Source organism: Strix uralensis, chromosome 2 (assembly GCF_047716275.1).
Source record: "Strix uralensis isolate ZFMK-TIS-50842 chromosome 2, bStrUra1, whole genome shotgun sequence".
Taxonomy (NCBI): Eukaryota; Metazoa; Chordata; class Aves; order Strigiformes; family Strigidae; genus Strix; species Strix uralensis.
The window spans coordinates 124360517-124378056 of NC_133973.1; the positions used below are offsets into that span (position 1 = coordinate 124360517).

General features: G+C 38.0%; 1 protein-coding gene across 6 annotated transcripts in view; it reads right to left on the bottom strand.

Moving 5' to 3' along the window:
- The window catches only part of CNTN5 (contactin 5), a 666666-nt gene that overhangs the window by 34252 nt on the left and 614874 nt on the right, over positions 1-17540 (bottom strand). For 5 of the 6 annotated variants that reach the window (XR_012627723.1, XM_074860212.1, XM_074860211.1 and 2 more), the window contains 2 exons: positions 6757-6915; positions 6183-6332 (listed from right to left, as the gene is read on the bottom strand). Coding sequence is in view for 5 of the 6 variants with exons in the window: in XM_074860212.1 (XP_074716313.1) it covers positions 6183-6332; positions 6757-6915 (309 nt within the window). In the remaining variant the exon portion in view is untranslated. The remainder of the gene's footprint in view (positions 1-6182; positions 6333-6756; positions 6916-17540) is intronic. The other variant, XM_074860215.1, reaches the window with a different exon arrangement.

The window sequence follows — 17540 nt, forward strand, 5'->3', positions numbered from 1 at the left end:
TTCTGTTTGGTCTTTTTTTTCAAGGAAATGTCGAGTAGCTTATTTCAATTCTGTGTGTTTTACTTATTATGAAGAGAAATGAGAGATTCTTAGTTTTGTAGTGTGTCTTAATTTTTGTGCCAGGCAAAAGTATTATAGCATCCAAGATTATAACTGATGATAGTATTGCTGTAGAAACTTGTAGCTGGATTTAGTCCCTATCCTTCAATTTTGCAATCTGAATAGGTGAGATGATAGAGGGAAGACAAAGAGAAGCAAGTGCCTTACTAATCTTTTATTTTTAAAGAGATGCTAACATGAGCTCCCCAAATTTACAGTTTTCTGAAAGGCAATTAAGTCCAAATTTCCAAAATCCCATTCCATACTTTAATCACAAGTCTTTCTGACTCTGTTTGAATCCTGTATTCGTGAAGAGATTTTACACATGAATAATTTTTGTGCAAATTCTGAAACATCTTGTCAAATGAAACAAAATGTTGATATTGCAACACTTTTTTGGGAGATGAGTTATTAAACTTGGTTTTAGTCCTTAAAGAATATTTGCTCAAGGTACAGTTGCAGTTATTTATTTCTTTTAGAGCTTTTTATATATTTTACGATACAGATGTAGTTTGAAAACCAACTCTTCTTAGCTCTGGAAAAGTATGGGTGGGGGAAAAAGGGTTTGTCACCAGCTTGGCAGAACTTCCTAATGTGAGGACCAGAGCAACAATGCATTCAGCAGTTTTTTTCTTCTCATTTGTCTTCCTTTATATATCTATATATGTATATCTCCTGCAGTACACATCTGGGAAATAGAGGAATGTTAAGTGAAAACCCTTTCACTGGGTGAAAGGCCAGCCCTCAAGTTCTCACCCTCCCAGGAAAACATTTCACATCTCTTCTGGTCAGGAATGAAATGTAAAATGTGCCAGCATCTCAGAAGTGGATGATACACTATATTCAACTATGGGAAAACAAGGATGCCCCAACTGGTTTCAGGGTTTGCATTTCTGTTATTCTCATTTCCTCTGTATTTTTTAATATTTGTAATTTGGTAGGAGATAGAAATTAGTTCTGTTCACTGATAATAGTGTCATGCGTGACTGAGTCTGAATAGCCTCCACATCATAGCACATAGGACTGAAATGTCAAATGACGTGGCATATATGCCAAAGGACCAATTCCTTAGCTTTTCTGTTATGTCTTTTCTAGCACACACATTCGGATTCTTTGTCAATATATACTTATATTAGTTTGAGCCTGCAATATTATGTGTTGGTAGACTATTGGTTCTAAATATAGCCATGCAGTCAATGATTGCTGTCTACTGTCTCTTCTCCTTTTGTTTTTCCCTATGGAAAAGCACATTTTCTACAAGGGCTTTAGTAGCCCACGTAATCATCTCCAAATGTCACAGATACAGCAGGTTATTCACTTTTTCTAGAGCAAAAATATTTATGATAATGGGAAAAGATGAAGCTTCTTTTATACAGATCACAGACAAATAAAACACTGCCCCCAACAACAACAACAAAACCTGAAAGCAAAGCCAGTCTAAAACATGTAACATTTTTCCTGGGACAGAGTTATTTCTTGCTATGCTATGAAGAAACTCCAGCTGAGAATAAGGGCGACTTAATCGAAAATAAGGACTTATTAAAAATAAAAGCCTGTGTACAATCTGCTACTAATAGAGTGCATTACATTGTTACCTCAAAAAATCAAGTTTGCATGCATGATTAGCAGGTTAAACTTTGATTCTACTCAATTTCTCTCTCCCCATGTTTCCCCATGAATAGATAATGTAATTGATGCTTTGCCTCCAGGCTTCAAGTGCCCGACTGCCTTAGTGGAATGCCAGGCATGTTTAAATTCATGTTATTGGCTCTTTTCACCTTGTGGACCTGTAAAATATGTATCAAGGCTAGAACTGACAGAAATGCAGCATCTGGCTATAAGTTAGATGTGCCAGAAAATTGCAGTATTATCCATTCTGATGAAAGTAGCTATGAAAAGCAATCATGTTAACTAAATATGAACTAAGTAACAAGATTAGGGTTTAATTAGAAAATTAAAGCAAGTGGAAACCTGTTTATTATTCTGTTGATTTCCTTACACCATTCTAAGCATTGTTTCCATGGGTATTTTCAGATAATGGACTAATATAAAATGTTGTTACTATCTTGGGGAAGAAGTGATAAAATAAGTGAGGTGTGGGGAGAGAAAAAGACTCTAGTCTCCAGTCAAATTAGCTTGTGACATTAAATTACAGATGCCAATTTCCATTTAAGTATAAAATATTGGAAGCAGAAGCACACATTTACTGCCTCTGTGGGTTGTCTACACAGCTATCATTCAGCCTTGTGGATCTCAGTTTTCATCTGAGCATGAGCCACAGTCACCTTTTCCGCTGGGAGACTGGTATTTCTGGAGTTGTACCCAGTGCAGGGGCAGCCTCCCTGTTTTTACTTGTGGGCCACATCTAACATCACTGCAAATGGCCAAGCTACTCTGCCTGGGTCATGAGTAGAGAGATTGATGCCATATTCTTTCTGAAATATAATGTCCTTTTACATACATGTATTTTAAGAATTGAGATTGATGATATTAGAACTGGAGCCCATGGTAATAGAGATTTTCCCTTGAAGCTTTCAGATAAAAAATTAGTAATAGATTCTGAAAAATTATGGGTACACCAAGACAGATATTACTGTGCTAATTTGGAGAACTGTATGAAACCCAATGAAAACTATCACTACCTTTCCTTTCTCTTTGACTTTAGCATCTGAAAACTATACTAAGGGTGATAATTCACACAGCCACTGAAAGCTGTCTTAGAGGACAGAGCTAAACAGGCTCTGGGCTTCAGGAATATCTGGAGATCAGGAAAAAGTGGCTGCCTGAATTAAGTAGGTCATGAAGTCTCTTGCATTTCAAGAGTGCCATAAAAATTATAAGCAGCATGATATTTTGCAAAGAATTATATGTATAACAGTTTTTTTTTTGTTTGATTGGTTCTTTGTTTAAAGCAGAGTCCATTGTGTTATTGTTCCAACCTTACAGCTCTTTGAAGGTTCTAACAAATTGCAAAGTTATATTTTATTGTAATTCCTGTCTTCTCACTCCCTCTGTAGAATAAAAAAGGGAGACGCATCTATAATTTTATTTAAAAAAAACCCACAAAACCCAAACCCATTCATACCTGAAACAGAAACCAAACCTTTTCTTAAAGAAATGTCTTTTGAAATTGAGGCGATGGCAATAGATTTCTGCTGTACCATGTCGTGTTAAGCAGGCACACCAAATAAATTCAGCTTCAATTTCTCTGAAGGCTCTTAAGTTGTTTTACTGGCACCTGTCTGGATTTCAATGTCATGCTACAAAACACTCACTTCTAACATGACATTTGTGCAGCTGTAACTCTGGTAGAAAAAAGGTATTCCTAACTGGGAAGCTGAAAGTGCAAGTAAACATCTAGTGTGGCATTTTTCCTATTTAAAATAATATGTTGCTGATTTTTTTATTCAAGAAGACCTACCTTATTATCAGCTACAGCACTGTTTATCAGAAGGAGCCCCATGTACTGGAGTACAGGTCATTGCTACTTGAATTGAAGACTCCGTTCCTTCTGATGGCAGCAGTAGTGGAGTATTACCCAGGAATGAATGCCAATCACTGGGTGAAAATACACCGCACACTGCATGCTTTGTCTGTCCCACAATTTCTTTTAATGATCATTATTGTGATTTATCAATTCATTTTTACAGAGGTAAAGTTGCAGTGATTATGCAAAGGAATATTGAAAATGGATGTGTGTGAAGAAGGCTTTCACTAAAGTTGTAGGAATATGTTTTAGTAAATACAGCCTTTGTTTGGCAAACACTGGGAAAGAAGGAGGAACCTAAAAACACAACAGCTAGATAAAATCTAACATTTTCAAATTTCAGTTTGTGAGAAAAACATTTGCTCACAGCTTAAATACATCTGGTCAATTAAAATACTGAACCATCCTTTCAAAAACAGGGTACATATTCATAAATTGGAAAGAACATAATACCAGGGGTGCAATTTATTACAGGATCAACTTTTTCCAGAATGTTTGTGTCCTCTCTGATATGTACCACCTGAATAAATAGAGAAGTCATTCAAACATTTGGATCCAGCAGAATTTTCACTGATAATGAAATATGGTACAAAAATCAAGGAAAGAATAATGGTAGTGAAATAAGATTTCTTTGGAAATCATTTGAGATGAAAGTAGCTTGTGCATTTTATTTCTTTTCCTTTCCTCTTTTTCGTAATGGAAGAAAGTATGTAGCATCTGAAGCTTCTGCTATAGTTATCAAGTTTCACACTGTGGGGAGCTTGCAGAAGATGAGGGGGAGAGTTGGAAAGGATCCACATACGTGAATGGATATAAAATCATTTCAGTGCAGTTCTGTGATTGCACAGTGAAGTTTAATATCAGCTAGCAACTACACAGTTATTTAAAGCAGAAAAAAAAAAAAAAAGTCTCATTACAACTGAAGATAGGTTTGTTAGACTTTATCTGAAATAGTGCATCCAATTTTGGGTGCCACAATGAGAAAGATATTGATCAACTAGAGCAAGTTCTGGGGAGGCCACTGAGATGGGGGCAGGAGAACTTGCCTTGTGAGGAGAGGCTGGGGGAGCTGGGCTTGTTCAGCGTGGACAAGGGATGGTTTTGGGGGACTTAACAGCAGCTCCCAGTGCCTGTGGGAGGTCACTGAGGAGACAGAGATAGGCTCTTCATAGTGGTGCAGGGTGGAAGGGCAAGAGACAGTGATCATAAATTGAAATAGGGGGAGTTCTGGCTGGATATACTGAAAGAAAAATCAGAATGAGATTAGTTAACTGCTGGCACAGGTTGCCCAGAGAGGATGTGCAGTCTCCCTCTTTGGAGTTTTCTGGACAAAACTGGACAAAGCTCTGAACAACCTGCTCTGAAGTCAGTTTACTCAGCTTTGAGCAGGAGGCTGGACTAGACACCTCCCGAGATCTTTTCTAACCCCAATTATTCTGTTGATTCTGTGGTTCTGCCTAAGAAAATCAGCCTGAACATTCTGCTGTGAATGTTTATGGGTGGCATATACACAGACCGGTGAACTATGGAGCTGAGGCACAAAATTAACATATCTTAAAAGATAAGAATTTTATTTCAGACTGAGACAGGTGGACACATTTTGGCATTGACATTTGTAATTCTTATAATCTCCCTTAATGAGAGACAGAGTGCCACACAACTGGTGTATTCACCCAGAATATTTACAACTATGAAATCAGTTATACTTTCAAATTCAACTGGAATCTTTGAATTTGGCACTCTTCTATTCTGTATGATCAATAAACTACTTACAAATTATTCAACTGAAGAAAGATTAAGACAAAATCAAAACTCTCTAGTACTCCTAAGTAACAAAGAAGAATAATCTGAAACTGTTCTGAGATGCAGTTCTCTTCTGAGGCTTTGTTCAAACCCTATCTCTATCTCTATCTATTTCTCTTAAAATGTGTGTCTCTAGCTGCCTAGGGATTTTTCTCAGATTCCCAGTCCTTCTTTATCTCCCATCATTCTGATCAAGCTACTGTCAGTGATTCCAAACTTTGTGAGACCACTGCAATTTTCAAGTGACCAAATAAGATACAAAACACTTTTCCTGGGCTCCCACAGTACCATCCCAGTCAAAAATATGATGACATTTCTCTAAATGCAATAACAGTTCATGGTAGAGTGTGCATGACAAAGAAACACTTAGAGCAAGGGTATTTCAAATTAAGCAGCTTCCCATGGCTTCCCTGTCTTGCTGAAACAAATTCTATGAATCTTAAAGGAGAGAAGTTATGAAGAATAAAGGGGGAAATGCTGCTTGGGAGCAGTTGTTTGAAGAGACTGAGAAGCAGCCTACAATGGAAGAGCAGTGGAAGCCTGCCAGAGGGCAGGCAGCAATGGCTTAAATGTAAGATGAAGAGTAAGGCAGCCCAGATGGAGTAAGACAGCAGGAAATGGGTTTATTTGAAAAAAACAAACCGGCTCCCCATTACAAAGAATATCACCCTGGAACAGTGATGACTGGACACACGGATGTGTACCAGGGAGAAGAGAATAGGTATATTATTATATTAAAATAGTTCTTGTTACTGGTAGTCCTGGAAATTTAACCTTTTTATCCTCTTCTTACCTGCTTCGTTGGTTCTGATCACTCGTGATGGTGCACTTGGGTCTCCGGTCCCAATTTTATTGGTTGCTACAACTCTGAACTCATACTCCACCCAAGGGTTCAGTTCGACAGCCATAGCAGACTCCATGTCACCACTTATCACATCCGGAACTGCAGACAGTAAAGAAATGTGTAGGTCACTCAGAAATCTGAAGCCCACATGCAGTGTCTCAATGGCAAGTGGACTTTATGATACAATATGGCCATTAGAAATGATAGACAACAAAGATATAATATGTCAGAAATCACAGCTAGGTTTTTGGCACTGTGGTATTCCTGAAAAGACACAGATTGAAGGATATAGGGGAGAGCTTTCTGCTTATTCACAGATGCATCATGGCAGGTGTCTTTGTGTTGTCCTTTCAGAGCTGTTGCTAAGTAACGTGAAAGGAATGAAAAAAGGAAAAAAAAATCAGTGCTTTTAATTTAGCATTGTTCTTTTAAGAGTATCTGTTCCTGCAGTTGCCGGTGGTTATTATTGTGATGATCAGGAGTTTTGAACAGTCTGCTTGTGCTGTTTGAAAGTTTTTCTCACCTGTTTTTACGGTCTGCCAGCCAAGAGAAAATGGGCTGCGTGCTTGCAGGTTGTAGAGGGAGATAGGGCTGTGATTGTCTGCCCCAGGACTCCAGGAGAGTGTTGCTGTGGTGTCTGTAATTTCCTCCACTATTACAACCCCTGGGGGACCAGGAGGACCTAGAAATAAAGTGGAATAATCAAACAGACCACACCATCATCACGGATGAGCAGCAATAATACAGGAGATGGATTCTGTAGGGACCCAGTGGAGTTCAATATCCATGAAATACAAGGGTTAAAACGCACACTACTACATCAAGGAGATACCTCATTTCCATGATTTCTGCTGGCAAATTGTGATTGTTTCTACTCTTTAAATGCTTTGTGGGTGAGTATCAATTAACTTGATAGAGTGACAGCGGAAGAACTAGAAATAGAAACAGATTAAGAAAAACCCAACATCGATTATAATTGTTTTGAACCTAAAATTAAAGGAAGAAAAGAGCAGCTTTAAGAAGCATCCAGGCTAGACTGAACAGTCACAATCACATATTCTCTTTGTGTGAGAGCTGTCAGCAGGAAAGATAAATAGAGATCAAAATGTAGCACAGGTGGATGTATTTCCTGAAGAACAATAATATTACTAATAACTGGATCAAGAATGCAGCATTCATCCTTTTTCTCAACTTCACTCATTCAGGGAAACCTCCTGGTTTACTATCCTGCTGGAAGTCCATTAACTGTTTGATTGAAAGCTATTAAAAACAAAACAAACACCAAACACAAATATTTTAAAGGCTGACAATTGCTATGGTCTATTTAAAACAAAAAACCCACAACAGTTTCTCACTTGACAAATGAAAGGATTATTTATTCCACTTAACTGTACCAAATGAGAGCATGCTGATCACCATTTGTATAGACCATATGACTGATCCAATAAGTGAGGTTTCTGGTAACAAACATGACTTTGCAAAGAGAAATGTGGCTATGACCTCCCACCCCCACCCCCAAATTCCTTCTTTAGTTCTTCCTGATATTGATATTACTGGTGTTTAGAAACATTGTCCATTTGCACTTGCCAAACTATATCAGAGACAAGGTTCTCCTGGTTCAGGATCCTCTTCCACAGTTGTAAGCAGATGTTTAGGGGAAAATGTGCATCTCTGTCATGGGTCAATGCAGAATAAACATCTCTCTTGTGGTTTCTTATACTTAAAAACTTATATAAGTCCTGAAGGACAGGACTTAATGCTTCTGTAAAATAATAATATAATTAATAGCTATAATTATTTATGACAAATCTGGATTTTTTTGGCATCCAAGACCCTTCTGATTCTTTTCCATCCTCCTGTTGTTGAAGGCTGAAGTTTCACTTCTACTCCTACACAGATGGAGGACTGTGAAATCAGAAATGTACTACTGGACACTTTCTTACAAAATGAAACTACAGGAAGGGAAACAACTTTATTATTAGAAAGCAATTGCTGCTACACTTTTGCGGGAGCCCAATGTTGTTTGCATGTATCATGAGCTGTAGTGGAACAGGTCCTTTGAATATCCCCATCCTCATGAGCTGTGGTGAGTGGTGTGGTCCCACTTGCTGAGCTGTCAGACCCCAGTACCTGTGGATCAGGGTGACAAACACTCAGGTCTGGTGTCTCCACTTGAAGTGGCAGTTGTAGCCAGGATTTCTGCATTACTGAGCTCAGCATTATTATATTTTAGTGATATTTCATGCAATCAAATCTTTTTCTGGGTAGAATCCTTAGTCCATGAGTAGAAACAAATTTATCTTGATATCAAAGGCTAAAAAAATCCATTAACTGAAATATTTTTAGTTGCTGTAATTTTTTTGTCATTTGCAGCTGCAAACAGCTTTATATTTCCTCTGATATGCCTTCAACAAAAGCACTTTTACATGAACTATGACAACAATATGATCAGAGTTTTGTAATAGTTGGGCTCAATAGCTCTGGAGTGAAAGACACATTGAATCCATTAAATGAGAAAGCAATTTACTTTATTCACTTGCCTCGCTTGGCAATGATCTACAAGCAACTAACTGACATTAAAATGTTGGAAATATATAGCATTTAGAAATAATAGCAACAAAAAAAGACAAATGAATGTTTGAAATTCAAGGGATTAAATTCATTCCATTCCTGGAAGGAATGTTTAGTATTATGGATGTATGATGGAAGAAGATTGTCTCCACAACACACTGCAGCCCTCTTCACAGGAGCCCAGGATACAGCTCTGGGCTATAGGAAGAACAAGGCTTTCCACTTCCATGGGTAGTGAGCAGCTTCAGTGCTGGGAGTCTCTCCTCTTCTCTTGCTCTGCCTGCTCAGCAGGCTTCGCTTCGCTGCTGCCAGTGCCTTTTGTTGAGTCACAAACAGCGCTGGTATAAGATGGTACCACCCCTTGGATACCTTGCAACTCTTGGCCTTCTGGAGCCCCATCTTCATTTGCAGTTGAAAGGTCTTGCTTTTCTTCCTGAGAGAAAACATGACAGAAAGATGTGTCCTCTGCACTCCTGCCTTCCTGCCAAGTGTTTGCTGTTCTTTGATGGGAAGCACCAGGTCAGGCCTTCATCTCAAAATCGCAAGTCCTGGGGCTAATTTAATAAAATAGGGTGATCTTCAATCTCCATCATCTATTGTTTCAGGCTATCTGTTGATGTAGGAAAATGCTAGTGAAATTTTTATTTGTTGCCATGAGGGAAAGTTTAAAGGAAAGCTGGGATCTTGATACAATCATATGCTTTTACTGTGTTGGAGCCCTAGGCCCAGAATTATATCATGGTCCCAAGCACAAACAAAATTAAAGGAAAATATTTTAGTACTTTTCCTCTATGACAATATTTCTCCCATGCAAACTGAATGTTGTTAAAGAGTTTCTAGCCACTGTATTATAGCAAAAGAACAAGCATCTTGCTTATATTAAAGGATGTAAAATATATTTATGCAGACGTCTCTGGCTAAATTCTCAACGTATTTTGTTATTGGAGTTCTCTCATGTTTTTTAAACCTTTTAAATGCATTCCTAGGCATGACAATGTGTCATTATGCTTTCTGAGATGTGTGCTCTTACACAGTCTGCGGGATGACTGCTAAAAAGCATTTCCATTTCCAACAGCAGGCATTCTTGAAAGCGGATTAATAAAGGACAAAAGCCTCAGTGATGACAAATGTATGACAGTTAGCCAGGACCTGAATGCTATGCAGATGTCACTCATTTTTGTAGAAATCTCATTAAATTTTATGCTTGGATGTAATCATTCACGGTGTCAGCCGGATGGCTAATGCAGAGAAGCTTTTCTCCCAAGGGCTGTGTTATTGTTCAGGATCTCTAAAACAATTTTTTAGCCAATTGAGGAAAAAAATGCATGGTCTGCTCAAATGCTTCTCTGGAAACTACACAGAAAATGAATGGTCATAAATGCACTACAGTGCAATCGACCTTCATAGAGAAGACATTTGGGGCTGCGATAGGCTCTTATGCGGCTCTAGGAGCACTGGAAACCCAGTGTCAAGGATATTAGTCACTTATCTTCTTTCAGAGCAATTCCATAGATTGATACTTCATTTCAGGACATGCGTGACTGCATTTTGGCAAACTTGTTTTATGTGTCTTTTTATTGTTGGAATGATCATCCTGAGAGGTCCTTTAGATTACTTGCCATGGTACAATGTTAATGTGAGAGTTCTTGAAAGACTATTACCAATAATAGCCATAGTCATTCAGTGAAGCAGTGTCCTTTCCTGTGCATTCAAGAATGTGCGCTGATTTACTCCACGGCTACCTGACCAGGATAATTCATACTGTTATCAAACAACTAAGAAGCCTGATATGTAGTAGTTCATGAACACAGATTTCTTGACATGAAGATTCTTTCTGAATGACAGCGTGTACTGGCTTGTCATCAGGAAGATTAGAGATCAAGAAAAGGAGGAAAAGAAAGAGGCAGTAACTACAAAATAATGGAAAAGGTGCTTGATGAAACGGGAGCTTGTCTGTTGTAGCATAAATCCCTTTTGCTGTGCCCACCTATGGTAGATGTGTTTGCACATGGTTGGCAACAAGAGGATGGAGAGAAAGTTTGATGTATAGTAAATGTGATAGGCACTATGGCTTTAGTGGATACGCCTGTATCCCCAGTGCTTCCATGTGTGGTGTATCCAAGTGGTTTCTGTAAGGTAGATACATAAGGGCCCTGGGTAGATGGAGAGGTTATTCCCCAACCAGCAGCAGGATAGACAGGGAGATTAGACTCAGGGTTGGAAGGTAAGAAACAGAAGATATTGATGTTCCAGCCTGAATAGTCTTGACACATTCCAGGGAGGAGGGTCAGGAGAAATCTCTGGTGTCCTGCCTGAGAAGGCCTTTGGTGGTATGTATGTAATGTTATGCTCCTTTGTTGCGATGTCTTCTTTGCCTTGTACAAACCTAAAAATAGGGAATTTGGTCAAGGTAACCTTGAGAGCTGCTGAGTGTTGTGAGCTCAGATGCCAGACAGAAGTCAGAACCTCTGAGCTGGATCTTTGTGGAGTGGCAGTTGTGATGACACAAAATGTATGGACAGTGCAGGGAACAAGAACTGAAATTTTACCTTAGGAGGAAAAGCACAAGTAGCCCATGAACTGCATTGTGAATGACATAACTAGCAGGTCCCAAATAGAGTAAGAGACTGAGTTTTAGACATGCCTCTTTCATTGGCATGTCCTGCTGACTACCTTTAGTACTGTAGGGCATCACTTGCCAGCTCTCCCAACCCTGGTCTGTGCTGCCTTCTTCACTCTCTGCAGTCACAGTGTGGGCACCAGCACTCCCAGAACTGCATGGGTCTCTTTCCGACACTGAGTTTGTGAACATCACCACATCTGATTTGTGTTTTCATACTTGTTTCTAGGCATATTTTTTGACTGAAGTTATAGACATAAGTTGATGTTCATAAAAAAGTTTATTGGACAGAAAAAAGGATCTTTTTTAAACTCTTAAAACAAAAGCTTTTTATATGACTTTCTTCCCTTTTCACACCATTGCAGATATTGTAACAAAGGTCCTGTTACAAGATCAGATTGCTGGAAATGTTTTGGCCTGGAGCCGGGTTGATACAGTAATATATTATTTTCTAATCTTGTAAATGTTTCAGCTACACTGATATACTGAGAAGGGCCAAAGAATAGATCTGAACTCTAGCACCAATCCTATGAACTATTATGTTGTCAGCCAGTCCCTATCATAATTTCAACCCTGTGCAATTATGACTTGCCCAGGAAATGCCTTGGCACAATTAATGGATTATTGTGGTCTGTGGCAGATCCCAACAGGAAGTTTGTTGTAACCATCCCGTTTTGAGAGGGGAGGGGAACCAGGAACATAGCTGTGTGGATAGGAACTCTGCTGTACCCTTTGCCCTCTGGGAGCAGTTTACAATTATGGATATATTCTGTGAGTCCAATTAATGGGGTCTTGTGCTTAGGGCATCTTCCTGGCCTTTGCTACGGCTCAAATGTAATTTCAAGGACCAGCAAGAATCTGCTGACCTTGTTTATGTTCCATTTAATAATGTTGTGTTTGATGGCCTTTAAACCCAAGTGCTTGTCTTTAAGTTTTATTGGCAATATCACAACTAAAAGGAGCAGTGTGGTCAACCTAACCAGCAGTTCCTGCATTATATTTGCTCCAGGTCAGTGGAGTTCAGAGGAAACATTACTTCTCCAAAAATATATCATTAGAGTGGATTTCTTGCTTAGATTGGTAGTTTTGCCAGTCTACAAGATGAATGGCTTTAACCTCCTTTTTATTTTTAGACCACAAATTGTGTAGTCTTAAACCACAGTTTGTAGTCAGAAAGGCTTTCATCCCTTCACATTACAGGATTGCTCTCTGCTCCATTTCAAGATCTTACAGCTTCCAGGTAGCTGTTTGATCTTAAAGCTCATTTTACTTACAGTAGGCATGCACAGTGCATTTGGTTAGCTTTCAGTGCACAGTCTTACAATATGTGTTATACATCGTAGAAGAAAGCTGGTTTTCATCTTATTTTAAGGAATATTCCTGCTGTGAATGTTGTACTAATATTTGTATGGTTCAAAGGATTTTAATTAGCTTTGTATATACTAATAAGTTTCCAAGGGTGTACAACATTGATGCAGAGAATTAAAAAGACTGGACATTATTTTTTTCCTCCTCTAGAAAAGCACAATGTCTATTGACTTCCATAACAACAAAAAACACATTTTGAGCAGTAAGAGTGAAAAGGACAAACAAATCAAATGACAGTGAACAAACTATTACTAAAATAGCCAGAGAATATCTGGCATCTAAATCCACTAAAATCCTTAAGTATAGACAAATGAGATAGTACTGGAAACAAAGTTAACTGTATTAATGCTTAGAAAGCACAGGTCTGAGACTAATAAATTATTTATCTCTGAGTTTCTCCTAAACCATATTTTATAATATATATGTAATATATAAAATATTTTTATAGAAATATATAAAATATTAAAAGTACTAGATATGCTGAAACAATCTTTTACGTGATCTTTGATGAATACAAGGTAACACACAGAAATAATTTCTCGGCATTTTATTTATTTGACCACTTTTTGTTACATAAGATGGCACGTTCTGTTAGCTAGCACCTCAAACTTAAAAATTGAACAAACTTGCCTGGCTACTGCATTACTATAGTTCCTTTGCAAAGAGCTAATGGTCCTTTTCCTTGCTATGTTCTCCCAGACTTAGTTGCCTTGTAGCGTCAATCTTTGCTACAGGTTACAGTTTACACTATTTATGTTGCAGAAAGTTGAACACTGAAAAAATTATTTTGGGACTAGTATGCTTTTCTCCTTTGCAAAACCAGAGATCAGGGCTGCACTGTATCTAGAATAAATAAATGGAGCAATCTGAAAGAAAGTTTGGCAATTTGGAGATGAGCTGGCTGCTCCATAGACTGTTGTAAGGCAATGTGTAATGCAGCATCCAGCATCTGTCTGAGCAGTTTGCAATCAACACTACTTACTCTCTTAGGTATAACGTATTGTAAACCAGCTTTGAAGAATAATTTATAAGTAGGACTTATGTGATGGGATTTATCTGACAACTTAATGTTACAGAACCCAGTAATTTATTATGATAAAAACTTTGATTTTTTAAATAAATATTAAAATATTGGAGACTTGATACCATTATTTAGGTACTGAAGCTTTCACAGATGTAAAAAAATCCTTTAACTTCACAACCTTGTATTCCTAAATCAATCATGATGATCCTAAAAAGAAATGTGATGCAAGAAAGGGATAACTGTGAAAAATAACCTGGATAGGTGTTTGTGGTGCCACTATCATTACTAACAATATAGAAGTTCATATAGGAAAAATCACTCAATTGTTAATGTTTGAAACATTGTCCCATCCACATCAGATAATAGTATCATGGTAAATTTTGCAGTGATCCTCTAATCTGCAAGAAACTCCTGCTGCTGCCACACCAGGAGTACTACTCACCTCAGTGCAGGTGAAAGGGATCTCTACTCTTAACAGACTATAGAGACCTTCGTGCTGATTTTTGTGAAAGCATGTTAAACTCCTGTGCAACATTCCAAACTCCCACTCTTTTTCTTTGCTGAAATGTTCAGATGCTTTTTCAAGACAACCCTCCAAACTTGCAGAAGAGCAAGTAATATGCAATAACTGGTTTTGGTAGGAGATTTTTTACTCAAGCTCTTCTTTATTGCAGCCTATGACAAAGCAACACTTTGAATGAGTTCATTAGAAACTGTGTTTCAAGAGCAAAGGGATATTTCTTGACAAAAGTGAATGTAAGAAGTAGCCTTCTGCTCTTAGCTATGAGTTTTGGTGGTCTTCAAAACCTGTCTATGAGTAACATACGTACTGATGAATTAAGTAACCACAAAATGAAAAGCACTGTTGACCTTTTTTAATGTACTTGATTGGACCAACACAAAGTAATAAATATTAGCCCCTTCACTGTGTCAACCTTTTTTATGACAGAAGTATTTTGTGTTTAAAATGTCTCTACAGAGAAACATGGTGGAAGCACAGGATCAAGAAGGTATGCTTTGTAATGCAAATATGAATGCACAGATTGCTTCAAATTTCTACAGCATAAGGGGGAAATAAGAATATAATAAGCCCTTTTTTGAAGACAGGCTTTAAAAACCAAATTAACTTACCAAGCAGGCATTGTCTTGAGAAAACCTGACACATTGCTGGCTACAAGATCACCTGAGACATCTGTGAGATGCAAGTCTGGCTGGTACTTGGGTGTTTGGTAACCATGTTTGTGACCATATCATTAGTGTCAGAACATGACATGCATATTTACCCTGTATTAGAGCCTTCTGCTGTGGTAATCACTTCTTTGTGAAAAATCAGTATAGAGACAGCTCAACTACTGGTGTGCCAATGATAGATGGAAAACCAGCCAAGCTGAAACATTCTGCTATTCTGCTTCTCTGCTACTTAATATTCACTGAAAGTTGAAGATCTAAGTGGATAAATAAAGGCTGGTGGCCAGAAAAAGCACGTGACATAGGAAAATTATTCTTGGACTGATGTCAAGAATGGGATTGACAATCACAAAAATTATAAATCACTTCTGCTTCTTAAATGGCTGATGACTTCATGTGCTTGGAAAAACATTTGTTGACTGAGTAGTGAATATCTATATTCTCCTGTAAACATCCTTGTTTGCATGGCAAACAGCTATTCTTCACATATTATCCTTGGGTGAGCAAACAACAGAAGGCATAAATGAAGTGAAATCAGGCAATGACTTGGGTGTCAGAAATGTAAGTCCATAGCTATGATTTTTGTCGTATTCATTCACTCGGCTAAAAGTATTTCTCTGACCATCAGGCATACATAATTTCTGTTATGGGATTCCTCTGAAGTAGCACATTTGTGCAGGCTTTGTGCCAGAATAGTCATCCCCTTATGTGAAAAGCTGTTTTCTCTTCTGGATATCCTTGAACTGTATCACCCTGCCCTATATGCCTTCTTCTGCTGCTATGGGCTCTGCTGACTTTCTTCCAGAAAATCTTGCAGCAGCATTTAAGGCTTTACCACTATCTGTCTCATTGCCCTGCTGCAGGGTACATCCAGTGCAGAGGGCACATGCCTGTTATTTAGCTTTTCCCTTTCCCAATACACACCTCAGTGTATTGGCTTAAGCTGTTGACAGTGGTTCCCCTGAGGACTATGTTAATTTTTTGGGCAGTAGTCATCTCAATGAAAGAAGTAAATATTTGGGTTGCTGGAGATAACTTAAATTGTGCCCTATGGCTCTCATTCATTTGCCTCCTGACTTCTGTGCTCCTGACTACTCTGACTCAGACAGAGGGTTGAACATATCTTGATCCTACCTAAATCTACTGCCTGCAGATATAGCATGCTCTTGAGAAGAGACAAGTGTGATTTTAAGGCTGGGTATGAGACAGCTAAAAAAGAGTTATTCTACCTCATAGATGAGCATTGCAGTTACTGAGCTAAATTGTAAGTGGTTGGCATCGCCTTTTCTGCCTTAAATCAATCTTGGCCATCGAGCTGAATCCTCTCATCCTCCACATATTCAGAGAGTAAAGGACTTCCACAGAGTCAAGGTGTCTATCTAGAGGGGATGGTGGATCTTAGATGGATGACTAAAAGATCATGACTTATTGTTTTAGGTACCTAATAATAAGAGCAACTTGTGATGATGAATTGCAGAGAATTTTGTAGAACCGTATTTTGGAGAGGAAATGCTTTTGCAAGTTAGGTAGTAGCCTTCCTGAATATAAACCCATGATGGTAGGTATGTCAGGAGAGCAGACCTCTGAAGGTCCCTGTTGACTAGCATAAGACACTGAAATACTTCTCATTCACAACCCATTCCAAGATTAAAATGCAAGACACTTAAACTGGAAAGCTAATGTACTGCCTGAGAGGTCCAGCTGCTAGCAGAACATTTCTTCCTAATGAAATCCGTGTTATTGGTAGCAATAGAAAAATGAAACAGAAAGAGAAAAGAAAATAACTCAGGTTGGAAAAACAACATTTATGAAGCAGAGAAATTACTAGGAACCACTAAAAAGTTTTTTCTTAGTTTAATATACATAATGTAATCATTTTTTTCAAAACACTTAGAAGAGTATTTAGGTTTTGAGTAGTATGAATCTCAGTTTTGTCTAAACATGATCTAGAATATCTTTTCATATAGTTTTGAAGTGTTCCTGAAAGAGATTCACTAGATAAAAATAATTATGGAAATAACATTAGACACGTATTTCACCGCAAGTTACATAAAATCAAGAACTGTAAAGTAGTGAATTTGAAAATGTTTTGAACATGGTTTAAAAAACTCTGTAATCCATTGTAGAAAGTTGCAGAATAGAAACTTGCTGCTATTTTAATTTCTTTTGTTGTTCACACACACACACACACACACACACACACACACACACACACGTACATGTATAGTAAATTCAGAAATCTTCTTGCACCATTAATTACCTTCTTGTAAATAACTAGACTCAAAAGAATTGAGATTTACTTGGCAATATTCATTCTCTCTTCTTCAGATTGTTTTTCACTGGTGATGTTTTGGAATTTAACTTCTATTGTGTAATGCAGAGCAAAGAAGAACAGGGCAAAAACAGTGACACGGTTAGTTCCCTGGCATATATTCAAGGGATCTTCCAATAGAGCAAATAGCGAGAACGGTTTCAAAAAAGATAAATATGGTTTAAGGATACTCCATGCTTTTGCCACAGTAAATGATACTGAGAC